The sequence below is a fragment of the Crotalus tigris genome, unplaced genomic scaffold (genome assembly GCF_016545835.1).
Source record: "Crotalus tigris isolate CLP2741 ecotype Arizona unplaced genomic scaffold, ASM1654583v1 scf7180000024391.5723578, whole genome shotgun sequence".
Classification (NCBI taxonomy): domain Eukaryota; kingdom Metazoa; phylum Chordata; class Lepidosauria; order Squamata; family Viperidae; genus Crotalus; species Crotalus tigris.
In genome coordinates this window covers 1,613,354-1,639,232 of record NW_024100561.1, presented here as the reverse complement: position 1 = coordinate 1,639,232, position 25,879 = coordinate 1,613,354, and the positions used below count along the sequence as shown (strand labels likewise).

At 45.5% G+C, this 25,879-nt stretch overlaps 1 protein-coding gene across 6 annotated transcripts in view; it reads right to left on the bottom strand.

Moving 5' to 3' along the window:
* CTNNAL1 (catenin alpha like 1) overlaps positions 1 to 25,879 on the bottom strand; it is a 71,672-nt gene that overhangs the window by 28,141 nt on the left and 17,652 nt on the right. For all 6 annotated transcript variants that reach the window (XM_039329243.1, XM_039329240.1, XM_039329237.1 and 3 more), the window contains exon 2: positions 455 to 644. In XM_039329243.1, coding sequence (XP_039185177.1) covers positions 455 to 536 — 82 coding nt within the window. In that variant the 5' untranslated portion in view covers positions 537 to 644. The remainder of the gene's footprint in view (positions 1 to 454; positions 645 to 25,879) is intronic.

Sequence of the window (25,879 nt, the reverse complement as noted above, 5' to 3'; positions counted from 1 at the left end):
TTAGTTCCTCTCCTGTAAACGTCCATATTTTGAGAAAGAAGGCTATTGTAATCATCAAATACTCCTCATCGAAAAGAATTTGGTTCCATTTTAAAGCATGAAGCATCTAGAATACTGCCCAGCTCATATCACTCAACATTCTGAGAAATTAGGAACTGCAACTCATGCTCCAAAGAACCAATAAATTTATAATTAGAGTTACTGTTTTAAATCACAGCAGATATTTATGAGAACTGTGACTATTCCAGTTTCTTTGTGATGATGCTTTCCTACTGAAGACCACAGATCAACAGTAGGTGTTAATACAATTTCAACAAAACTTGAGATATCTGATCTAAAATAATCTCCAGTGGTATTTCTCCAAACAGTTAAGAGATTGAAATGCAAGTCTCTGTTGCAGGTATTTTTATAGCAAATAATGCCCTGCTTCTCAGGTTCATAAACCTTCACCTACCTGCTTGCTTTGCTTCAGTGCAGGCTGCCTTCATTTCTTCTTTCAGCTCTTGGTTTTCTTTGGCTATAGCTTCACCCACCATGACAAATTTTCCAACAGCTAGGTTAACTGCTTGGCCCACCTGTTGGACTGCTTTCAATGTCTTATCCGACTTCTTTGGCTTATCTTTATGGTTAATCAGAGTTGTTATCTAGAAACAGAAACAGATGACAGCCAAAACCATGTGTTAAATATTGCTTTGGTATCTTTATTCCCAAGAAGTTCCACTCAAAATAATATCTGAGTAACACATTATGAAATCCTTTTCCTATCCCTTGCATGTGTTTGGCCAGTGCTAGAGTGTCTTATTTTAATTTTACTTAAATGTTCCTTCTTAGTTCCTTTGAGGTCTTTTAATTTTTGTTGTTTTAATAATTTATGCAATGTTTATACATCAGAACTAGCCCTCTCTCCGTCCTAATGCCTTTCCTTGTGTGAGGGAGTTTAGGCAGAACCCAGCCGACAAATAATAATAATAATAATAATCATCATCATCATCATCAACAACATTCAATTAAAATTCCAAGTCTAATAAGCAGAACAGAAAGTAATATAAAAAAACAAATTGATATAAAAGTAATTGCTAACTAAAAAGACATCTATAAAATATGCTAGGGAGTAACTGTAAAAGGTCCATCTATATTCGCAACTTAATTTCACCCCTACTCCCTTCTTGCCAGGTCTAAAATGATTAGTAAAATATACCTGAAGATGAACTTCCACAGACTGACCTCAATCTGAATCTATTCTGAGTGACAAACAGGCAGAGTTTGGGGAACATAGATTTACACTAGAAACCATAATATGGTGCTGCAATATCTGCATTTGTGCCTTTCACTGATTTTAAGGCTGCATTCAACTTCATTTTCAGGATTAGACCATGGGCAAATTTAGAACTAGCACAACTGATAAATGTCTGCTTCTACTAATATTTAGAATGTATAAAGATATAAGAATGAAAGTCAGATGCAGTGACCAAGGACATAAATGAAAGAAATATCAATGAGTACAGGAGTAAAACAGGATTGTGCAGTACCTCCAGCGCAGCTTAATGTATACATAAATTCACTTGTGGTTAGTTTAAACAGCCTAGATTTTCATCCTCCTACACTGGCCTAATGGTGTATGAAATTAGTTTTCTATGGTGATGATGTGGTAGCTTTGTTCTAATGATGAGGACCTCGTGATAAAGTATTCCAAATCTAAAATATTTGTATTTTCCAAACTTGCCAAGTTAGAGAACTGGCAAATATGAGGGCACACCATCAAACAAATCAGAATTGTTAAATACTCTGGAGGTTTTCCAAACTTCTGGAGCTTGAAATGCCCTTTCTACATATCCCAAAGGGCAGAAATTGGACTCGGCTATATAAGCTTTCTATTTTACTCAAGTTCAACAGTTCATTCCAACTGTTGTTAAATACTTTATAATTAAGGCTTGCACCAAATTATTGTAGCGGGTTCAATTGGGTTCATACAGCAAGACAGCAATAAAAGAGAAAGTCCAATCCAAATTTTTGAGACAGGTCTCTCACTGGAATACAATGCTCCAGAAAGAAGCAGAAGTTACTAGAATTTGGATAATAATTGTAACTGCTGGCTGAAATGATTACATGATCCAGTCGAATTTACCCCTTTAATTATAGTAGATATTTCTGACTCCATCTAGTAAAAAAAAACATTTCCAGGTAATTATATTTCTACAGCTTTTCTTGGGATACCTTTTTTACCTATGGAATTAGAACAAGCCAATTCAATTCTGAAACAAAGAATTTTAAACACCGAAGATCAAATGGATTATGCAGCTTGTCCCCATGATATATTTATTAACAACCTATTTACTACAAATCAGCCAGTGACCCAGACAAGATCCTTGTTTCAAAATTCAGAAGAGCATTATCCTGAACCCATTGCAAGGTACACTCTATGGAAGTCTTGAAAGGGAAATAGTTTTATACCATACGGAATGAAGATGGGGGTTATTTTGAGCATTTGTCACACTCTTTCCCCCAAATTGAGACATTTTTATTGTCTCGGTTACATGCTTGTTTCTTCTCCATCTTTATCTCTGTTTTCTGCTACATAATTGTCCTGCTGTGCTATTTTCTATGTCTATGAAACTTCCCTTCTGTTTTTAAAATATATAAGAATATTTAAAAATGCCATTCCCCAGCTTTCCTATAGAATGAAATTATACTGTTCAATTCTACTAACCCATTTTGCTGTAAGAAATATCAAACCAGGAATCTGGGGAAGCAAAAGATTATAAGAATGTCAGACTCAATGGGGCAAATTACTGTGTCCCAAATGTATGGCATTCAGAAAAACACAACGAGGTTGTTCAAAGTGATCTCAATACAGTGGCATTCACGAAGCTATGAAGGACTACCTCTGTGAATCTTCTGAGTGAGACACAGACAAGACTGACAGATAAACTTCTCCCAAACTTTGAAAAAGGAAAACCAGACAAAAAAGGAAACAATCTAGTTTTGGAAAACTCTAAACCAACCGCAATTAAAAATATAAATGCTGGATGAATAAAAGAATTAAGTTTGTTTGTGGCTATGTAAGCTGTTCCCTCTTTTTACTCTTCCCCCTGGCTCTGCTACTCCTTCTACAATAATCAAATGTTTGGAAACAACTGATGTTTATAGAAAAAATAATGAAGCAGTGGAAGACAGACTTGCTGGTTGGAAATGAAAAAGCATACCAACATTAGGAGAGGCATATTCCAGGGCAACTCTTTATCACCCTTATTATGTGCCATTGCTATGATCCCACTTTCAGTGATTTTGAAAAAAATAAAAACAGCAAAAAGTGCTAATAAAACCTCACATTTGCTTTATATGGATGACCTAAAGGCTTATGGAAAATCAAAAATTGAAATTCGGTCATTGACAAATATTTTAAGAATTTTTAGCACAGATTTTGGCCTAGAGAAACATGCTACAGTAGCAATCAATTGGGGTAAAATCACAAACATATATATTTGTCACCACATTTATTAAAACTATACTTTGCGGCTTGGGGCAGGAAGACTGAAAGAGCTTTGCTTTCTTTATTCCTAAAGCATGGCTGATTGAGCCAGTTTGGTATAGTGGTTAAGGCAGTGGTTTTCAACCTATGGGTCGGGACCCCATTTGGGGTCAAATGACCATTTCACGGGGGTCGCCAAACAACGCAGTCCGCCATTTTTTTCCCCTTTTCCTTAGCTGTGCTACTCCCTTTTATTCTATTGGCTTTTGAAAGCCAATAGAATAGACTCTCTTAAATAGAGTCTAATTCTATTGGCTTTCAAAAGCCAATAGGAATTGTCCAGGCTGTCTCTGCCCTGCTGAGCCTGCCAAAAGTCCCATTTTGCAAACGGTGCTGTACCAGTTGAGTAGTCCTCAACTTACGACCGGTTGAGTAGTCCTCGACTTACGACCGGTTGGGGGGGGTCACAGCATTAAAAAGGTTGAGAACCACTGGGTTAAGGCGATAGGCTAGAAATTGGGAGACTATGAGTTCTAGTCCCACCTTAGGCATGAAACCAGTTGGGTGACCTTGGGCCAGTCACTCTTTGTCAATCTAGGAAGGATGCAATGGCAAACCACTTCTGAAATTCTGCCAAGAAAACTGCAAGACTTCTTCAAGCAATCACCAAAAAAAAAAAAAAAAAAGCAGCATGATTGAAAGGGCAAATCCTTAATGAAAAGGCTATAAATTCTCCAAGAGGACAGTCTAGTTCATGGCAGGAGATGCAGTATGATTGGTGGCAGCCTATTTATTGGGAAACACTTGGAAGGAGGGGTTTGCCAATGAGATTTTTAATTATATCTTCTCCTTGTTTGAAACATAGGCTATTCTTTAGGAATGTTATCTGTCATAGCACATATTAAAATTTTGCTGCCCCAAGATGTTTTTAACTGCAGAAAGCAATGCAAATTCATTGAAAGGTGTGGTAGATTCTTTCTGTAAAATAATATTAAATAGGTATTACTGCCACAGGGAGGAGAAAACCTGTAGGCTTGAGGCTTTTTCTTTTTTTAATGTTCCCTGGGACTCTCTCTACTGTGATTGCAAAAATGTATAGCAATTCCCTTTTGGGAAGCAGATATAATTGTTCTGTGCATTCAGGCCCACCAAAAACTTAACTGCTGCCCTTGTCTCCAAAATGTTGTCCATTCAATTTAAAACCCACCTTTCTACTCAGTGACATAATTACAATAACCCTTACATTAACGGGGTTAATTATTTTTAAAAGAAACATATCTGTAAATCTTGTTTAGACAAGTATAGAATTGGATTTTGTTTCAAATTATAAAGACACCCTCAAGACAATCCAGTTTTGCTGACAACAATATGAAAATGCTTTGCTGTTATTTTCTGGACCCCCTCCCCCCATCCAAACTCAGTCTAGCTTACAACTCTGGAAAACTGAAGCAGTCCTTCATTCAAATACTAACATGGGCTGATCAACTGAAATCAGGCAAGGTTGGCCAGATGCTGGCACCTCTGGGGCACATATTTATAGTTAAGATATTTTTCTGGAACAATGAGTAACGAAAGCAATCAGGGTACATTGTTTGCACTGAACTAAAAGTGGCATGCTTACCCCTACCATCAGAAGGGGCGTTGTCTTACCTGAACGCCTTTTCTCAGCATGGAGAATCCACCAATGGGTTTTCTCTGTCTTCCTGCCCAATCAGATCAAGTCAGCCAAACCTGCCACGCCCGTCCTGGACTAGGATTTCCCAGTCTCAACATGGGCGAAGCTACTGACTGACAGTATGATGTGTTGGCTCACAGGACCTAACCCTAGGCCTAAAGGACCTGAGAGGGAGGGAGTGGATTCTCCATCTCCATGCTGAGAAAAGGCAATTAGGTAAGACAATGCCCCTTCTCCAGCACAGGAGATGGAGAATCCAACAATGGGACATACCAAAGCCTACTGTCCCTGAGGAAGGGAAGCAGACAGGTCGGGTGTGACGCCTCGAGGTACACCTGTTGGAGAATCCTCCTGCCAAAGGAGGCCTCTGCAGAGGCATACTTGTCCAGCTTGTAATGCCATATGAACGACGAGGGTGAAGACCACGTGGCCGCCCGACAAACTTCCTCAATGGACGCCTGGGTGGACCAAGCCACAGAGGTAACCGCACTGCGTGTCGAGTGGGCTGTGACACAACATGAAACCGGCAAGGAATTGGACTGGTACGCCCCAGCAATGCATGCCCTGATCCACCTTCCAATCGTAGAGGCGGACATCCTCCGACCCTTGGAGGAAGGGTGGAAGGAGACGAAGAGGGCCTCAGAGTTGCGGAAGGCAATCATCCATTTGATGTAACGACGGAGTGCTCTGTGGACATCCAGGGAATGCCATTGCCATTCCAGGTCATGAGACGTATTAGGGCAGAAATCAGGAAGCACGATTTTCAGAGCCCTGTGGAATAGAGAGTTAACCTTAGGGATAAAAGTAGGGTCTACCGAAGGACCACCCGGTCCCGGTGAAAGATGCATAAGTCCTCCCTGATGGAAAGTGCCGCCAACTCAGATATCCACCTTGCTGAAGTGATTGCCACCAGGAAGGTGACCTTGAGGGACAAGGACCACAAATCACATGTCCTAAGAGGTTCAAATGGCGGCCTGGTGAGGGCCTGTAGGACCCGCGGCAGCTCCCAAGAGGGATACCTATGCACAACAGGGGGGCTAGTGTTTGTGGCACCCTTAAGGAATGAGCGTATCAATGGATGCTGAGCTAGGGACACTGAAATGTCACATACAAGCAAGGTGGAGAGAGCTGCAACCTGTCTGCGCAACATATTCGGTGCTAAGCCCCTGTCTAGACCCTCTAATAGATAGTCCAAGATCCTTGGAATTGTCAAATCTGGTATAGACAGGTGGTGCTTGGTACACCACTGACAAAAATTCTTCCATGTGGCATCGTAGATGCGGTTGGCAGCAGGCCGTCGTGAGGCCTGGATCAAGGAAATGACATCTGGTGAGCAGGACTCCTGGGACAGGATCTGGCGCTCAAGTGCCAGGCGGCCAACTGAAGCCATTGGGGCTCCGGATGATACAGAGCCCCCTGGCTGAGCGAGATGTGACCTGGAGGGATCCTCCACGGGTGAGATCTGGAAAGGTTCACGAGGTCGGCGAACCACTGTCTCCGTGGCCAGTATGGGGCCACGAGAATAACCTCCGCCCTCTCTTGCAGGAGCTTGCGGACGACCACCGGAAGAAAAGGGAGAGTAGGGAAGGCATACAGCAGACCCTCCGGCCACGCATCTGCTCTCTCCGCCCCTGGGGACAGAAAACGGAAGAAGAACCTCCGCAGTTGGGTGTTCACCACGGAGGCGAATAGGTCCACGATCTGTGTGCCGAACCTGTCTGAGATCTCCCTGAAGAGGTCCGGGTGCAGACATCATTCCGAGTGGTCCACTGTCGACCTGCTCAGGAAGTCTGCCTGTCAGTTCACTTCCCCGAGATGTAATCGGCCTGCATGGAGGCGAGGTTGGTTTCTGCCCAGGAGCCTAGCAAATGGGCCTCAGTCATGAGAGTCCAGGATCGGGTACCCCCTTGCTGGTTCACATGGGCCTTTGCCGCCACCTTGTCCATGAGGACCAGCACGTGATGCCTCGCAACCCTGTTGCGGAAGTGGCAGAGAGCCAGATGTATGGCCCTGAGTTCCAACCATTTGATGTTGTGCCTTAGGTCTGACCGGAACCACCACCCTTGAGCCCACTGTGACCGAAGGTGTGCTCCCCAACAGAACAGACTGGCATCCGTCGTGAGCGTGAGCCGAACGGGCTCCTTGAAGGAGGACCCTCTGGCCATGGCTGGAGAGAGCCACCACTTGAGAGATTGCAAGGTTTGAGGGGGGACCCTTACCCTTCGGTTGGAGAAGCTGGTGCCCAACCTTTGGAAGGGGAGCAGGAACCACTGGAGGTTCCTGGAACGCAATCTGGCCCAGGAAATAATCGCTATGCACGATATCATCTTTCCCAGTAACTGGGAAAGGATGGCCAACATCACTGTCCGGTCCCTGCATATTTTGAGGACCAACTCCTGAATACTGTCCCGACGTTTCTGGGACAGGTAGACCCGGCATTCTACCATGTCTATGATGGCTCCTAGGTGTAAAAGCCTGGTCAAGGGAATTGTCTGGCTCTTCTGAAAGTTTACCGAGAACCCGTGGTCCTGGAGGACCTTTATCACCAGTCTGAGGTCTGATTGGGTGGCCAGGAGCGACGACTGGATTAGAATGTTGTCCAGGTAGCACTGGACACGGACCGGCACCAGTCTCAGGTGAGCCGCAAGTACCACCAGTATCTTGGTAAACACTCTCGGAGCTGAAGACAGGCCGAACGGGAGTGCCCTGTATTGATAGTGATGACCCATATAATTGAACCTTAGAAACCGGCGGTGGTCGAGAGAGATGGGAATGTGGAGATATGCTTCCGTAAGGTCTATGGAAGTCTCCCCTTCACACGCTACCTAAGATGGAGTGGAGCGTTTGCATCTTGAATTTTCGGTATGCAAGATGGTAATTTAGAGCTTTGAGGTCTAGTATCGTTCTCCATCCTCCCGAGGCCTTTGGTACCATGAAGAGGATGGAGTAGAATCCCCGACCCCTTTGACCTGCCGGCACCGGTTCTATGGCCCTTATGCCCAGGAGGTGACAAATGGCCTCTTGCATGAGGCCCCCATTTACAAGATTTTTTGATTGAGGGTAAGAGATGAAATGTCCCGGCGGGCTGGAGATGAATTCCAGAGACAGGCCGTGACGAATGGTGTTTAGGACCCAGACGTCTGTGGTGGTGACCTCCCACTGATGAGTGAAGAGGGACAACCTGCCCCCTATGGGAGAGACCTCCCGAGAGTCACTTGGACCATCAGAACGGGCGTCCCCCTCGAAAGGGCTGTTTGCCCTGAAACTGTTGTCTGGGCCTGTCAGCCGGGTGATCCTGCCTGGCGGTGAAGGGGCGGGGAGGTTGTGGATTGCTGGGGATAGCACCTGACCGAAAGGACTGCCTGCGGGAGTAATAGTTGACCCGCCTGTCAGCCCTTCTGGTAAGGTGGTTGAGTACCTTACGTTTGTCCTTGTTCTTGGTCAGGTACGGTGATAAGGCTTCCCCAAATAGCTTACCACCTGATACAGGGCGGATGCCAGCCACCATTTAGATTTAGCATCAGCATGCCAGTGCTTTAACTAGAGCATGCGACGTGCCATTACATTGGACGCCATGGCCTGGAGGAAAACCTGGCAGCTTGTAAAATGGCATGGAAACATATTCTGCTGCCGCCACAAGTTTCTCAGGTCCTGATGTGTACGGACGTCCTCCGGAGGAATCCTGGCTTGGAGCTGCCGGAGCCAGAGGAGAGATGACCTGGTAAAAAAGGATGGAAAAGTGGCAGCCCTGATAGCCCATGCTGCCGCCTGGTGTGTTCTACGGAACGTTAACTCCCACCTCCGATCCTCCTTCTTTAGCACCTCGGACATGTCACCTGAAATCATGGTGGAAGAGGGGCCAAGGGCTTGACCACTGTAGGCACCTCCAACACGTCTACCAAATCTGGAGCCACGTTGAACAGTCTTTTATCGTTCCCACTAGGGGGGGAAAGGTGCTAGGGGAGACCCACTGTTTCCGAACCACATTGAGAAAAAGAGGGGGACAAGGAATATGGTGTTGAGTTACTACCGGTTTGGTGAAGACCAGGTCCGTGTCTGAATAGGGTACAGGTGCTGCAGTAGTCCGATCAGGGCCCATGTGTTCCGTAGAGCTGGCCTTACGCAGTAAGGGTAGAAAGAGAGAGGAGTTAAAAAGCCCTCCGAATGGCAGCGGATCTGGGGGGGAGTCCTCCTCCTCCGACCATGGGGTATCTAACATTTGGTCATACTCTGGAAGGGATGAGGCTCTGCTGTATGAAGATTGGGATGGGGAGGTAGACCTGTGATATCCCGGTGGTGCTGACTGAGGGAGAGGGAGGGAAGCTACAGAATCAGCCCTGGGCCTGTGTGAAGACCTGGCCGCGAAAGCCCTATCCACTGCTTGTGCGATTCAAGCTTGAAGGCGATCCTCAGGAGGGAAGGTGTCAGGCTCGGCTAACCTGAGTCCCGCAGCCATGGGGGTAAAGGTTGCCTTGGGGGGCGGGTGCTGAGCCCACGCTACAGGCAATGGTTGGAGGGTATTCATTTCCTGATCCGGTTTGAGTGGAACAGAAGTGGGAATTCCTGCTGGCGACCAGACCCCCTGGGCAGAGGTTGAGGGACCCAGTGGAAAATTGAAGAAAGAGGCCTTGGCTTGTCCGGCCTCAGTCCTGGCCTGCTTCTGTGCTTTGGAGAACTCCCTCTCCAGAGCCTGGTGTCTCCTGCTGGCCTATTTCTTTGCCAATTTGGAGGTCTTCCTCCCAGAAATGGCCTTGGCCGAGATCCTACCCGCCGCCTCCTGGTTGGAGGACCTGTGCCGCTTCCGACCTGAGGAAGGAGGTGACGATGCAGTAAAAGTGCTACACTCAATTTGCCAGCAAATTTGGAAAACTCAACAGTGGCCACAGGATTGGAAAAGGTCAGTTTACATTCCAATTCCAAAGAAAGGCAATGCCAAAGAATGTTCAAACTATCGCACCATTGCACTCATTTCACATGCTAGTAAAGTTATGCTTAAAATCCTACAAGCTAGACTCCAGCAGTATGTGGATCGAGAACTACCAGAAGTACAGGCAGGATTTCGAAGAGGCAGAGGAACTAGAGATCAAATTGCCAACATACGCTGGATCATGGAGAAAGCTAGGGAGTTCCAGAAAAACATCTACTTCTGCTTCATTGACTATGCAAAAGCCTTTGATTGTGTGGATCACAACAAATTGTGGCAAGTTCTTAAAGAGATGGGAGTACCAGACCATCTCATTTGTCTCTTGAGAAACCTATATGCGGGTCAAGAAGCAACAGTGAGAACCGAACACGGAACCACTGATTGGTTCAAAATTGGAAAAGGAGTCCGGCAAGGCTGTATACTGTCGCCCTGCCTATTTAACTTATATGCAGAGCACATCATGAGAAAGGCAGGGCTAGATGAATCAAAAGTTGGAATTAAGATTGCCGGGAGAAATATCAACAACCTAAGATATGCAGATGATACCACTCTAATGGCAGAAAGTGAAGAGGAACTAAAGAGCCTCTTGATGCGGGTGAAGAAGGAGAGTGCAAAAGTTGGCTTGAAACTCAACATTAAGAAAACCAAAATCATGGCATCCGGCCCTCTCAATTCCTGGCAAATAGATGGGGAAGAAATGGAGGTAGTGACAGATTTTATTTTTCTGGGCTCAAAGATCACCTCAGATGGGGACTGCAGCCAAGAAATTAAAAGACGCTTGCTCCTGGGGAGGAAAGCTATGGCAAATCTAACAGCATTCTAAAAAGCAGAGACATCACCCTGCCAACAAAAGTGCGTATAGTCCAGGCCATGGTTTTCCCAGTTGCAATGTATGGCTGTGAAAGTTGGACCATAAGAAAGGCTGAGCGCAAAAGAATTGAGGCCTTTGAACTATGGTGCTGGAGAAGACTCCTGCGAGTCCCTTGGACTGCAAGGCGTTCAAACCGGTCAGTCCTAGAAGAGATCAACCCCGACTGCTCTTTAGAAGGCCAGATCCTGAAGTTGAAACTCAAGTACTTTGGCCACCTAATGAGAAGGAAGGACTCACTGGAGAAGGGCCTAATGCTGGGAAAGATTGAGGGCAATAGAAGAAGGGGACGACAGAGAATGAGATGGCTGGATGGAGTCACTGAAGCAGTAGGTGTGAATTTAAATGGACTCCAGAAGATGGTAGAGGACAGGAAGACCTGGAGGAACATTGTCCATGGGGTCGCGACGGGTCGGACACGACTTCGCAATTAACAACAACATCTTTAAATGGGGACCAGCAAAATATCGTTCTGAACTCACAAGTGCAACAATAATCTTTCATCATTTATTGTCCCAAACGGGACAATTAGAATTAGATTCATTAAAAGAACTTCATTTAGAGTTCATAACAGATAGCTACTGATATATCTATAGTCCAAAAATATGTCTAGTATTTTTTTTAAAAAGAAAAGGATTTGAATGTCATCTGAATACTATTTTTGAGACAATTATTTCCTAATGTATTTCATGGATATTAAAACAATTCCATGGCAAAACCATCTCCTCATTGACAATATAATAATAAGTGCAACAAGTGGACATTATATCTTGCATCTATGCATTTTTAATCATTTCAGTTTATAATGAACTGGGGCTAAGTTTCAGCATAATCGAATTCAGCATCCAATAAAAGCTGTATCTGAGATTACGTTTTCTCTTTTTCACATTCATACATAAAGACTTACTTCATCTGACCTGTTTCTAATCACATATTCTGTCCATGGGCCTGAAAAAAACCCCCAGATTTCTTGGGGCTCATAACTGAAACAAAGTTATTATTATAGACACACTGAATCAAATTATGCCTGAAAGGGGCGTTGGTCTTACCTGAACGCCTTTTCTCAGTACGGAGATGGATAATCCATGGATGGGTTTTCTCTGTCTGCCTGCTCTTGAGACCAAGTAGCCAAAGCTTGACACGCCCCCACTTCCTGTGGAGTCCATTCTTAACGAGGGCGAATTGGCTGATGATTGACGAGGTATTGGCTCTCAGCTCCCTACTAGCGGCCTGCTGGCCTTGGGGTGGGTGTGGATTATCCATCTCCGTACTGAGAAAAGGCGTTCAGGTAAGACCAACGCCCCTTCTCCAGTACAGGAGATGGATAATCCATGGATGGGACGTACCAAAGCCTCACTGTCCCAAGGGGTGGGAAACAGATAAGGCCGGTAGATTGATCTCTGAGACAACTTGCTGGAGGACCCTCCTACCAAAGGAGGCATCCGCCGATGCAAAGCGGTCTATCTTGTAGTGTCGTATAAACGGGGAAGGCGAGGACCATGTCGCGGCCCTGCAAACTTCCTCGATTGACGCCTGGGTAGCCCATGCCGCCGAAGTTGCAGCGCTTCGGGTGGAATGGGCTGTGAGATGACTTGGGGGCGGCAGGGATGATACATTGTAAGCTTCTGCGATACAGCTTCGGATCCACCTTCCAATGGTGCCCGCGGAAACTTTCCGCCCCAAGGTGCCCGCTTGGAAGGACACAAATAGGGCCTCCGATTTGCGGAAGGGTTCTGTACGCTTTATATAACGCCGCAAGGCTCTGCGGACGTCCAATGTATGCCACTGCCGCTCCCGGTCATGTGTTGGATTTGGACAGAAGTTTGGGAGAATTACTTCCTGTGTCCTGTGAAAGAGTGAATTCACCTTCGGTATGAAGGCAGGATCTAACCTAAGGACCACCCTGTCCTTGTGGAAAATGCATAGGTCGTTTCTGACTGACAGTGCGGCCAGTTCCGAAATTCGTCTGGCCGATGTGATGGCAATCAGGAACGCCACCTTTAGCGACAGGTGTCGCAAGGAAACGGTCGCCAATGGTTCAAATGGTGACCGAGTGAGTGCGTGAAGGACTCGCGGTAGTTCCCAGGACGGGTACCTGTGAATTACTGGAGGTCTGGTGTTATAGGCGCCCTTGATAAAGGCGCGGATCCTGGGGTGGTGAGCTAAGGGAACCGAATCCATGCAGGTGAGGAGGGTGGACAAGGCCGCCACTTGCCTGCGGATGGTCGCGGGGGCGAGGCCTCTGTCTAGTCCTTCCAAGAGGTAATCTACTATCTGAGGGATGTAGAGTTTGTGTAAGTCAAACTGCCGTTCCCTGCACCAAAGGCAAAAATTTTTCCAAGTGGAGTCATAAATGCGGTTTGTTGCCGGACGGCGTGAAGCTTGAATTATGGTAATGGCCCCGGGAGAGAATAGTTCCTGTGCCATTATCTGGCGCTCAAGTGCCAGGCGGTCAGTTGTAACCATTGGGGTTCCGGGTGACTGATGGTTCCCTGGTGTAGGGACACTTGATGAGGGGGAATGTTCCATGGGGGCGACTGAGACAGGTTCATCAGGTCGGCGAACCACGGTCTCTGTGGCCAATATGGTGCTACTAGGATCACTTCTGCCCGCTCCTGAATCAGTTTTCGGATGACCGCCGGTATGAGTGGTAGTGGGGGAAAGGCATAAAGCAGACCCTGAGGCCACTGAGTTCTCAGAGCGTCCGTCCCCTCTGCTCGCGGGTTGAAGTAACGAGAGTAAAATCTGGGGAGCTGGGCATTGTCTGATGATGCGAACAGATCGAGGATCGGGTACCCGAACTTGCGGGAGATGTCTAGGAACAAGTTCGGGTGTAGCCCCCACTCCGAAGGGTCCACTGTGGTGCGGCTTAGGAAGTCCGCTTGCTGGTTGTTGACCCCCGATATGTGTTCCGCTTTTAGTGACTTCAGATTGGGCTCTACCCAGCTGAATAGGAGTCGTGACTCTGTCATCAGGGTTTTTGATCTGGTCCCCCCCTGCCGATTGATGTGCGCCTTGGCTGCTACGTTGTCTGTTAGGACTAGAACGTGGTGGCCTCTGATTCTGTCTTTGAATTGTTGCAAGGCTAGGTGGATAGCCCTGAGTTCTAGCCAGTTGATGTTGTTTCTCAGATCCGTGGCGGACCAACGTCCCTGTACAAACCGGGAGTCCAGATGGGCTCCCCAACCATACAGACTGGCGTCTGTAGTGATGGTAACTCTGACTGGTTCCTTGAAGGGTGACCCCTTGGTCACGGCCCGAGAGCACCACCAGCGTAGCGCCCTGCGGATTTGTGCCGTGACCCTGACTAGGTGGTTGGATGCGCTGGTGTTCTGCCGTTGGTACGGGAGCAGAAACCACTGTAGTTCCCGTAGGTGGAGCCTGGCCCAGGGTACAATGGCTATGGCCGATACCATCTTGCCCAATAATTGGGAAAGTGTTAGTATCGGAACTGAACGTTGCCTGTGAACCCAGCGAGCCAGTTCCCTGATGCCGGCCACCCGGTCTTGGGAGAGATAGACCATACAGTTGGTTGTGTCTATCATGGCCCCCAGATGCAGCAGCCTGGACGAGGGAACTGTCTGGCTCTTCTGAAAGTTTACTGAGAATCCGTGTAATTGGAGGACGCGAATGACGGTCCTTACGTCCGCCTGAGCTGTCTGTAGGGATGTTGCTTGGATTAGTATGTCGTCTAGGTAACATTGGACGCGTATTGGGGTTTTTCTCAGTTTGGCGGCTACCGCTGCTAGTATCTTGGTAAATACCCTGGGTGCCGAAGATAGACCGAAGGGGAGAGCTCTGTATTGGAAATGTTTTCCCCCGTAACAGAAACGTAGGAACCGGCGGTGGTTTGGGTGGATGGGGATGTGAAGGTAGGCTTCCGTGAGGTCTATCGATGCCAGGAAGTCTCCTTCTCTGATGCTTCCCAGGATGGACTGAAGGGATTGCATCTTGAATTTTTTGTATGTGATGTAGCGGTTGAGGTTTTTTAGGTCCAGGATTGCCCTCCATCCTCCTGAAGTCTTTGGAACCACAAAGAGGATGGAGTAAAATCCTCTGCCTCTGTATTCCGCTGGGACCGGTTCTATTGCTTGAATGTCCAACAGGTGTTGGATGGCCTCCTGCATGAGTTTGCGTTTGGTGGGGTTCCTGGAGACCGAGCAGTTGATGAGTCGGTCTGGGGGTGTGACCAGGAACTCCAGGGACAGCCCGGACTGGATGGTTTGTAGTACCCAGTTGTCCGTGGAGGTCTGCTCCCACTGGTGGAAGAAGTGAGCTAGTCTTCCTCCAATGGGTAGGTCTATGTAGGAGTCATTTTGTCTTCCGGTACGGACGACCCGTTCCACGAAAGGGTCGTCTCGACTGGTTTTGTTGTCTGGGCTGGAACCCCGGTCTGTCGTAGGGGCGGCCGTACGGTTTGTTCTGCCTGGGAGTGAATGGCTTGGGTGCCTGACTGATAGGCGTGGTTGTCGGTTGACGAAAGGACTGCCTACGAAAGTAAGGTGTGGTACGTTTGTCTGACCTTTTGTTCAAGTGTGCCATGACCTTCCGCTTGTCTTTGTTCTCTACAAGATAGGGGTCCAAGGCCTCCCCAAACAGACCGTTGCTTGAGTAAGGGGCGGTCGCTAGCCGCCACTTAGCCTTGGTGTCAGCTTGCCAGTGTTTTAGCCATAGCATTCTCCTGGCAATTATGTTGGATGCTATGGATCTGGATGAAAAAATGGCCGATTGGAACGTTGCGTCTGCAGCGTATTCCGTGGCTGCTACCATCTTAGCCAGGTCCTGGTGTGTTCGTATGTCCTCCATAGGAACTATGGTTTGTAGTTGTTGCAACCAGATGAGGGTGGCCCGGACAAAAAAGGAGGCCGAGGTGGCTGCTTTGATGGCCCATGCCGCTGTCTGGTGGGTTTTGCGAAAGGCTTGTTCCCACTTTTTGTCATCTGCCTTAAGGGCCTCCACTAGGTCCCCAGCCATGGCTGTCTGGGAGACCAAGGGGGTCCAGGCTTCATCTACTTTAGGAATTTCTAAGGCCTCATTGAGGTCTGTGGCAGTGCTGTATAATTTTTTGTCCGTACCACTCACTGATGGGAAGGAAGCGGGAGAGTCCCATGGCTTCTTGATCCCTTTCAGGAAAATGGCGGGGCAAGGTATATGGTGTTGCGTTGTCACCTTTTCTACGAATACGGGTCTGGATGTGGTGGCCGGTGTCGCTTGCGGCTGAGAAAACTGATCCGTCCCCATGTCCGCAATGGCTGTGGCCTTGCGTAGTATCGTGAGGAAGCGGTTGGGATTAAATAATCCCCCTGAGGGGGGCTCAGGGGGAAGTTCCTCATCCTCTGACATAGAGATCCCAGGTTGATCCTCCTCTTGTGGTGAAGAATAACCACTCATGGAGGACTGGGCCGGGGAGACGGGTTCCTGAATGCCTGAGGACTCTGAGGGGAGTTCCGAGTGTGGCATGGCTGAGATGGAGGGCCCCTGGTCGTGGTGGGCGGAGCGCTGTGCTAGGGCTCGGTCCACCACTTTGGTTAATAGGGCCTCTAGCCGTCCATCTGCCCAGATGTCCCCTATGTCATTACCTTTGGGTGTGGTGACCGCAGGTGGAGAGTTGGACTCAGTGGTTGTGCCTGCCGCCGTGGTTGTTTGTTGGGCTGATGTAGATGGCGGATCCAGTGGTTGCGGTGTTCCTGGAATGGACCACGCGCTCTGGGTTGATGTGGATGGACCCAATGGTAATTCCATCTCGGTGGCCGCTATTTGAACCAATTCCAATTGGGCCTGCCTCTGCGCTCTGGAGAACTCCTTCTCCAGGGCCTGGTGCCTACGGCTGGCTTGCTTTTCCGCCAACTTGGAGGGCCTCTTGAGCGAGTGTTTTGTCTTCGCTTTGCACTTGCCTGCCGCCTTCTGGTCAGAAGGTGTGTTGCAGCCGTAATTGGGAGGTGGAGGGGTCGTGCTCATGGATTGAGGCAACGAGGGTCCCTCCATTCCGCTTGAGCAGTCCCAGAAAAACTGAGAAGACGCTCAGGCAGGCAAGTATTGGCGGGAGCGAAATTGGAACAAGTACCAGGACTGTTCCCCTGATCACCCGACCACAACAAAAATATTCTCTCTGGGCTAAGGTCACGGTAGCTGAGGGAGGTACCGAAGGCACGTTTGGAACCACTCTTTGGGTTCCGCCCGGAGGCCTTAGGTGACCAGGCAACGTGCACCAGTAGAAAAAGGAAAAGGGAGGCAAAAAATATCAGTGGCGACCTCAAAAGGGTCTGTAGGCCTGACTTAATACACAGCAGGTATCAAATGGCGGTCACCTAGAGCGGAATTTATTCTTATTAATACTATTACTATTATACTAATAATAGGAACAACAATAATAATAAAATAATAATAATAATAACAACAACAACAATAATGGTGATGATGATGATAATATTGTGTGTTCTGTCTTTAGGCCTGTTGGCCCTGCAGTTGCTTAATTTTTAGCTTTAAAAAAAAAATTTTTTTTAATTTTTTTTTTAATTATTATTATTATTATTTTTAAAATTTATGTATCTATTTTTATTATTATTATATTTTGTCCTATTATTATATGTGTGTATCAGGGGTGGAGCGCTGGTTGTGTGCTCCTATTCCGCCTCTATCAGTGATTCCAGATATGATGTAGAGCTTCCTTAAGCTCGGTTTGCCTTTCTCTGGCAAGAGATGGCAGCCACAGCTCGTTTCTCCCTGAAAAAGGGCTTTGCAGATCCCAGGAGGGTTCTCTAGCCTCCGTTTCTTGGTTGGGCTTACTCCCTTCCTGTGCTTCGTTTCCCTCTGAAGATAAGCTCCGCAGCCTCCCAGAAGCTGCTTGTGCCCGGGGATTTAAATTTGGCGCGCTGTGACGTTTTAAGGGAATCCCAGCCAGGGATTGCCTTTGTTGTCTGAAAACGGCAACTAAAATGGCGCCCGCGGTTGCCCTGGGCTGCTAGGGAATCTCCGATGATCCGAATTCAAGTTTGAATCCGGACCTGGAGATTGTTATTTTTTCCCCCAATTTGAGGAAAAAATCCCTTGGAAGGTTGGGGAGGAAAGCTCAGCAAGTGGTCTCTGCTGATGCCTTTGTTCCCCCCCTTTTTCACCTCCAGAGCCCTGGGGCTGACTGGGATCCGTGGGGAGTTTTCCCCCCCCCACACCCCCTTTTTCAATTTTAATATAGGATCAGGGATGATCCCAAGGAAAACTTAGTGGTTGGGGAAAAGGTTCAGCAAGTAGTCTCTGCTGATGCCTTCTTCCCCCCCTTTTCACCCCCCAGAGCCCTGGGGCTGGCTGATATCTGTGGGGAAATTTCCCTCCCCACCAATCCCCTTTTTAATTTTAGGTTTGAGATCAGGACTGATCCCCAGAAAATTTTGTGGTTAAATTCCTATAGGTGGAAATTTTTTGGGAAGGGGAAGCCAATTATCAAGGGATAATCAATCAATGGATTTCTTGTCTAACCTGATAAGCTAAGAGCCACGCCAAAACGAGTCTTCTCCGAGCAGAGACCAAGTTAAGAATGGGCTCCACAGGAAGTGGGGGCGTGTCAAGCTTTGGCTACTTGGTCTCAAGAGCAGGCAGACAGAGAAAACCCATCCATGTATTATCCATCTCCTGTACTGGAGAACGCCCACTTTCAAAAACATATATATTATGCATAACAGCCATTTGAAAGATGTGGCAAATTCAATTTCTGAACAAAGTCAAAGTTCACTAGAGTTCTATTCTTCATTATCCGCCAAGGAACATGTCAATCAACAGGTAAAATGTTATCTTCTCAAAATGTACATCTATAAGTTACATCTTTTTTTTCTAAAATGCTAATTCTTTAGATATATAAAGAACTTGCAAGTCCAAATTACTTTATGTATCAGAACTGAACAGGGCTCATAGTCCTCCTATTTAAAAACCAATGATTATGCTTCCTAGCCTCATTCATTTCACACTACAGCTTTAGTCACAGAACATATTTTTTATTGCTACACTCTTTTGAAAATTATCCAGAAATCTAGAATAAATCTACATTTGCTAAATCGGTAAATTTAAATGTACTTTCTCCCCTTAAACCCAAAGGTGCAACTGGGCTTCTTTGTTTTCCTTTGAAGACATTTCACTTTTCATCCAAGAAGCTTCTTCAGCTCTGACTGGATGGTGGGGAATGGAAGGATTTATACTCCTTGCAGACAGCTGGTCATTTGCATTCTTTTAGAGTCATTGAGGCCATCTGGAGGTTTATCTCTGTCATCAGGGTCACCTGAGTAATGCAAATGGGTGTGGAGCCTTCTTGGAACTGCTAAAAGAACTGTGTTGTAGACTGGAGATAGATGATGTTGTATCCCTCCTCCTCTGTTGAGGGAGGGCTGTTCAATTTTGACATAGATGGCCTCTTTGACCCCTTTTTCAAACACATCCAAAATGTGGCCTTTGTCTTTTAAATGCAGATGGACTGCTGAATCTTGTCCTGATGGGTTTGTTCTCCTACGTTATGCCATGTATTTTTGAAGTGGTTGTTTTGTTCCCCCAATGTACAGATCTGCACATGGCTCACTGCATTATGCTATATATGCAAAGGCACCCTCTTGGATGGTCGTTTTTGCAAATTTTTTTTTTTTGCCCAAAAGTTGCAAATCACAGTCATGTGACCATGGGATGCTACAACCAGTTGGAAATGTGAGTCAGTTGCCAAATGCCAGAAATGTGATCAACTGGAAGTGCTTTGTGAACTGTAAAGTACCTTTTCGGAGGCCACTGTAACTCTGAATGATTGTTAAATGTCAAGCCGTAAGTTGAGGACTACTTGTAATCACATTTAAAATCAATTATTCTATTCAGAAAGCTTAGGGATTCCTGACTATAAAAACAGCCACAATAAATTTATTTGTAACTAAAGAAACAAACCACAGAGCAATATCTTATAGAGATTAGCTGCACTGGCAACATATTAACTGGCACAACTGGAAAACTAATTCCAATATCTGACCAATATAACCAATGGAAGATAACATTGGTTATCTTGATTGGAACATTGGAAGTTCAAGCTAGTTTAAAACAAAAACTCTGAAAAGCTAGCTATTAGCACCTGATTGAACCCATTTCCTTCCAGAATAGACCACATGTCAACGAAACCATGTCAAATTATACCAGGTTGGCTTCACTTGTAAGTTACCTGCTTAGCTTGGATAGTTCCCAATGGAAAGTGTTTCACTGGTACTACCTATATAAGGATGCTTGCAGTAAAGGCTCAAGAAGCCATAATTTGGCCATGGATCTCAGAAGGATAAAGAGAAAAAATGTGCAGAAAATGAGCAATAGTAAATATTAGGGATTCAGAATGGAAACATGGGATTGTTCCTTCAAGCAAGCAGCACTATTCCCACTCTCCAGCAAAGCAGAAATTATGCAATTCTAGCTATCTCTGGTATACTAACAGAATGACACAAAACTAACATGCAAAAAAAAAAAAATGTTCATTACAATAGGATACTTTGCATACAGTCAGTCTTTGTGCAAAAACTTTTAGGTTGTTATTCTGATATGATTGTTTACTATAAAATAAAACTTTAAAACAAAGAAAGACTGGATATAAATATATAAATAATGAAAACTCTTAACTTTCATTTTCAAAGTGAGATTTTCATTGGGGTTATACAGAAAATTATTATAACCTTATTCTTAAAAGGCAATACAAATAGGCAGACTACTAAAACTGTTGTATGCCAATTAAGTTTGTTGATTTTTTTTTTATCAATTCCCCTTAGGCTGCAGCAATGATTTTATGCTGACATGAGCAAAAGCTAGTTTACGCATCCTGATATATTTTTCACCTATAACCTAATTTAGAACTTATCCTAATTATTTCTAAGAATGAAATGTGTAAATCAATATTCCTACTTATGGTTATTACTTAATAAGAACATCACTGTACCAGTCCTACACTCTTCAGCTGTTCTACTGATGCACAGATAATTAAGAACCACCAAGAGAGCAACATTAGCATGACTGAGAAAACCACAGGAAACATTCTAACTAACTCATTTTAAACTATTTGCTATTGCTGGAGCCTTGAGCTGCTAATAGGAAAAGAGAACAACAAAATGAAATTCAGGAGATAAGAAAACCATGAGAACCAGAGAACTTTCTCTATCCTCTTGATCAATTCATTCCCATGGTACATATCCAGCTTACAGAAGGATACATACTTTCATCCTAAAAAAAATCCAAAATTATATCTTCCTGAAGGTTCAGTGTATGTCCAAAATATCATCACAAGCTAATACACTGCTATTTATTATGAGAGACACTTCTACTCATTCTACAATTACAACCTTTCGAATTATAATACTAGATGGTAGAAGGCTGTTATCTTCTCATTTCAACAATTGAGGTCTGTATTGTAAGACAGAATTAATTACAGTTGTTCTTTTTAAAACCCTCTTAACTAAAAAAGGGTAGATGAGGACATAGAATAATGCATAAAAAGGAGAAAAAGATTTCCTCTGTACAAAATTGGCCCAGATGCTCTTAGACCATGCTTATCAGGCATTCCCTTGGATTCCATCGAAGTAATTACAAGGGTAATCCTATGCCCACTCATCTGGGAAGAAACCCCACTGAATACAATAAAACTTACTTTTGAGTAAAAGTTTTTAATGTTAAGATATCAAACCTTGTACTTTTTGACATTATTTCCCTGCTGACCCTCAGCCAAAAATAAGCTGTAGAACACAATTATTTCCATTTCTTTCCAACTGTTTACCACACATAACAGTTGGAAATTAGCATTTTTACTACCAACTTCCAAATAACTCAGGCTTTCTAGAACAAAACATCTAACAACAGAGAACAACTCAGAATGGACTCTAAACTTGTGCCCTCGGCAAGTAAGGGTTCTTCAAGATGGAAAGATATATCCAGCTATGGAGAGAGGGAGGGAGGGAGAGAGGAATGGGAGAGACCCATCCATGTTTCCATAGAGTTGTCACAAGGCACATGGATCACATGAGTCATGACTGCCTCCTGTTTCATTAGAGCAATCTGAAACACTAAATCATAGGGAATCTGGAACCTGGGATTATTACAAGTGACCAGCGTATAAATGGAAAGGGGTGCCATTTCTTCCATCTGAAACAGTCCTTAAAAATTTTTTTAAAATAATAATCTGTGACATTGATTTAAATGATAAGATCATTTACTTACTTACTTAAAAATACTTAGAAACTATTAGCTTTTATGATACACTGATCTAATACATTCTTCCTACCAGCCACAAAGTACCTCCTATAGTATACACCTATGGCAATGTCATTCTCCCCCCTTTTATACTGACCCAAATGCATTCAAGACAGTTTTCATCATTGTTGCACTTTATTTCTGTAGAGATGTAGTTATTTCTTATATATAGTGCAACTCCACCTCCTCTTTTATTTGGTCCGTTTCTTTTAAATAATTTAAATCCTTCTAGCTTTATGTTCCATTGTGGGTTTTATCCCACTGGACAGCCATTTGTCCAAAATGGTATAGGGTTTCCTCCTGAGCTGGGGGTTGGACTATATGATTTCTAAGGTCCCTTCCAACTTTATAATAATTATAAAAAAAGTTTCTGTACTGGCAACAATAACGTTATCTGCCCTCATTTACTTGAATTTCCAATTCACCCTGTTTATTGCTCTGGTGTATAGATCAGATTGGTGATGAAGATCAGAAGCCACTTTTTTATATATTTCTTTTCTTTGTACTTTTTATTCCTTCTCTCCATTTCTCTTTCATCAAATTTAGTTTGTATGTGCTTCTACTATTGTAATAAGAATTTTAATATAATTTTGGCTCTAGTGGCTCTTATGGAGACCACTGTACACTGACAATCTGTGGATACACTACTCAAGCGTTACATTTTTCAGCAAGTGTTTTAAGTGTTAAATTATTTGCAGTGATCTGCAGATTCTATTTGGCAAATCTAACCAGTCAAAAGATTGTTCCAACAGTCAAGAAACTGAAGCTGAATAGAGATTAGATATTTCAGCAAGACAATTATTCAAAACATACCTCAAGACCAACCATGAAATAACTACAGGAAAAGCCTACACAATTCCCAGTCTTGAATATAATTGAAAATCTGCAGGGAGATTCCAGATATGCTGTGCATGTAGAGAAATCTAAGAACATTTTTCATTTCTTTTCTTTATTACTTACACTTCTATGCCACTCCATTATAAACCGTTCTGAACAGCATTATTATTATTATTTTATTATTATTTTTAAAATTTATAAACCGCCCCACTCTCGCAGGACTCTGGGCGGCTAACAATAAAAACAACATAAAACATGACAAAACAAACAGTACAATAACAGTCATCCAGGGGTCAGATTTTATAAACCCCAGGCCTGCCGGAAAAGCCAGGTCTTAAGCAGCTTACGGAAAACCAACAGGGTGGGAGCGGTCCTTATCTCCGGGGGGAGCTGGTTCCAAGACGTGGGCGCTATCACAGAGAAAGCCCTCCTTCGCGGCCCCGCCAAATGGCACTGCTTGGCCGATGGGACCCAAAGGAGGCCCAGCCTGTGGGATCTAACCGGACGAAGGGAACTATGAGGTAGTAGGCAATCTCGCAAATAGCCTGGCCCTGAGCCATATAGGGCTTTAAAGGTAATAACCAACACCTTGAATTGGACCCGGAGACCAATAGACAACCAGTGCAGCTCACGGAGGATAGGTGTAACATGGGTGTATCGAGGAGCATCCACTATCACTCGCGCAGCTGCATTCTGGACCAACTGTAGTCTCCGAATACTTTTCAAGGGTAGCCCCATGTAGAGCGCGTTGCAGTAGTCCAGACGTGAGGTGACAAGGGCATGAGTGACTGTAAGGAGAGCCTCCCGGTCCAGGTAGGGTCGCAATTGGTGCAACAGGCGAACTTGTGCAAAGGTCCTCCCAGTCACAGCCGTCAAATGATGTCCCAAATTCAGCTGTGGATCAAGGAGGACACCCAAGTTGCGAACCCGCTCCAAAGAGGGTATATTTTCCCCCGCTAGAGTCAACACTGGACAGCCGACATGATCCTTGGGAGGCAACATCCAAAGCCACTCGGTCTTGTCAGGATTGAGCCTGAGTCTGTTAACCCCCATCCAGACCCTCACGGCTTCAAGGCAATGGCCCATCACATCAGCCGCTTCACTGAGAGAGCTCAGGGAGGAGATATATAGCTGGGTATCATCAGCATACTGATGAAACCTCACCCCGTGCTGTCTGATGATCTCACCCAGCGGCTTCATGTAAATGTTAAATAGGAGGGGGGAGAGGATTGACCCCTGTGGCACGCCGCATTCAAGGGGCCTCGGGGTTGACCTCTGCCCTCCCACCAATACCAATTGCGACCGGCCAGAGAGGTAGGAGAACCACCATAAAACGATGCCTCCCACTCCCACCCCTTCAAGTCGTCGCAAAAGGATACCATGATTGATGGTATCAAAAGCTGCTGAGAGGTCAAGTAGCACCAAGACAGAGGAATAACCCCTGTCTCGGGCCCGCCAGAGATCATCCATCAGCGCGACCAAAGCAGTTTCTGTGCTGAAGCCGGGCCTGAAGCCAGATTGAAAAGGTCTAGATAATCCGCTTCATCCAGAGACCGTCGGAGCTGGAGCGCCACCACTCTCTCTACAACCTTCCCCAAAAAGGGGAGATTGGAGACTGGACGGAAGTTATTTAAGTCAGCCGGGTCCAGGGTAGGCTTCTTGAGAAGGGGCCTCACAACCGCTTCCTTCAAGGATTGCGGGAAAGACCCCTCCCTCAATGAAGCATTGATCAACACCTGGAGCCAGCCTCGTGTCATGTTGGAATATTCATGAACAGGAAGAGTCATGTGGTAACTCAGTCAGCCAATGGGAAGAAAGTGCTACTGAGTCTGTGCAAAAGAGTATTGAGTTAGAAGCTGGATTTCCAGTCTCAAGGTTTTGTATCTGGTCTGTCTCTGTAAGAAGTCTTCAATTAAGCTATGTTGCTGTAAAGAAGAATGGTACTGTAAATATTTTTATATAAATATAAAGTTATTTGAATCAGCTAAATGCAGTCAACTGTAAGAGCTTCTGATTTATTTTTCACCAATTAGAGAAATTAAAATTCTAACATGTCACCTCCTTGGCAGCCGAGACCAACCAGGAAGGACACGGGTCCAATAAACAAGTGGAGGCGCTCATCGCTCCCACCGCTGTCAACATCCTCAGCGGTCACAGACTCAAATTCATAAAACTGGGCTAAGACCTGCCCCAGTCATCTCAGAAGGCCCTGCCCAATCAGAGTCTAGGTCTGTCCGAATCCGAGCGATTTTATCTGATAGGAACTGCACAAATTCCTCTGTCCTACCCTGTAAGGGCTCCCCGGCTTCCTGAACGTTAAGTAGGGAACGGGTCACCCTAAACAGGGCGGCGGGGCGAGATTCTGCAGACGCAATAAGTGTGGAAAAATGCGAACATTTTGCCGCTCGTATCGCCACTAAATAAGTCCTAATATAGGCTCTAAAAAGTGTCCAGTCAGATTCAAAGTTACTAGCCCTCCAGCGTCGCTTTAGATGTCTCTTCTGACGCTTCACCTCCCGTAGCTCCTCGGTAAACCAAGGTGCCCTCCGGGATCCACAATCACAGAGAGGTTGCAAAGGCGCGACCCATATCATAGATGGCGAACCTATGACACGGGTGCCAGAGGCGGCACTCAGAGCCTTCTCTGTGGGCACGCGCACCGTCGCCCCAGTCCTAGGCCTTCAGCTGGGTTTTATAAAACTTTTTCGCTTTAGGCCTCCACTGCCGTGTGCAAAAAAAAAAAAAAAAGTTCAATCAGTCAATTTCAACTTCTTGCTGAGAAAAAAAAGATCTTGCAAAGTTGGAATTGATTGATTGAACTTTTTAGTCCCACCCAGTCTGCCGTTACCATCGCAGCCATGCCCA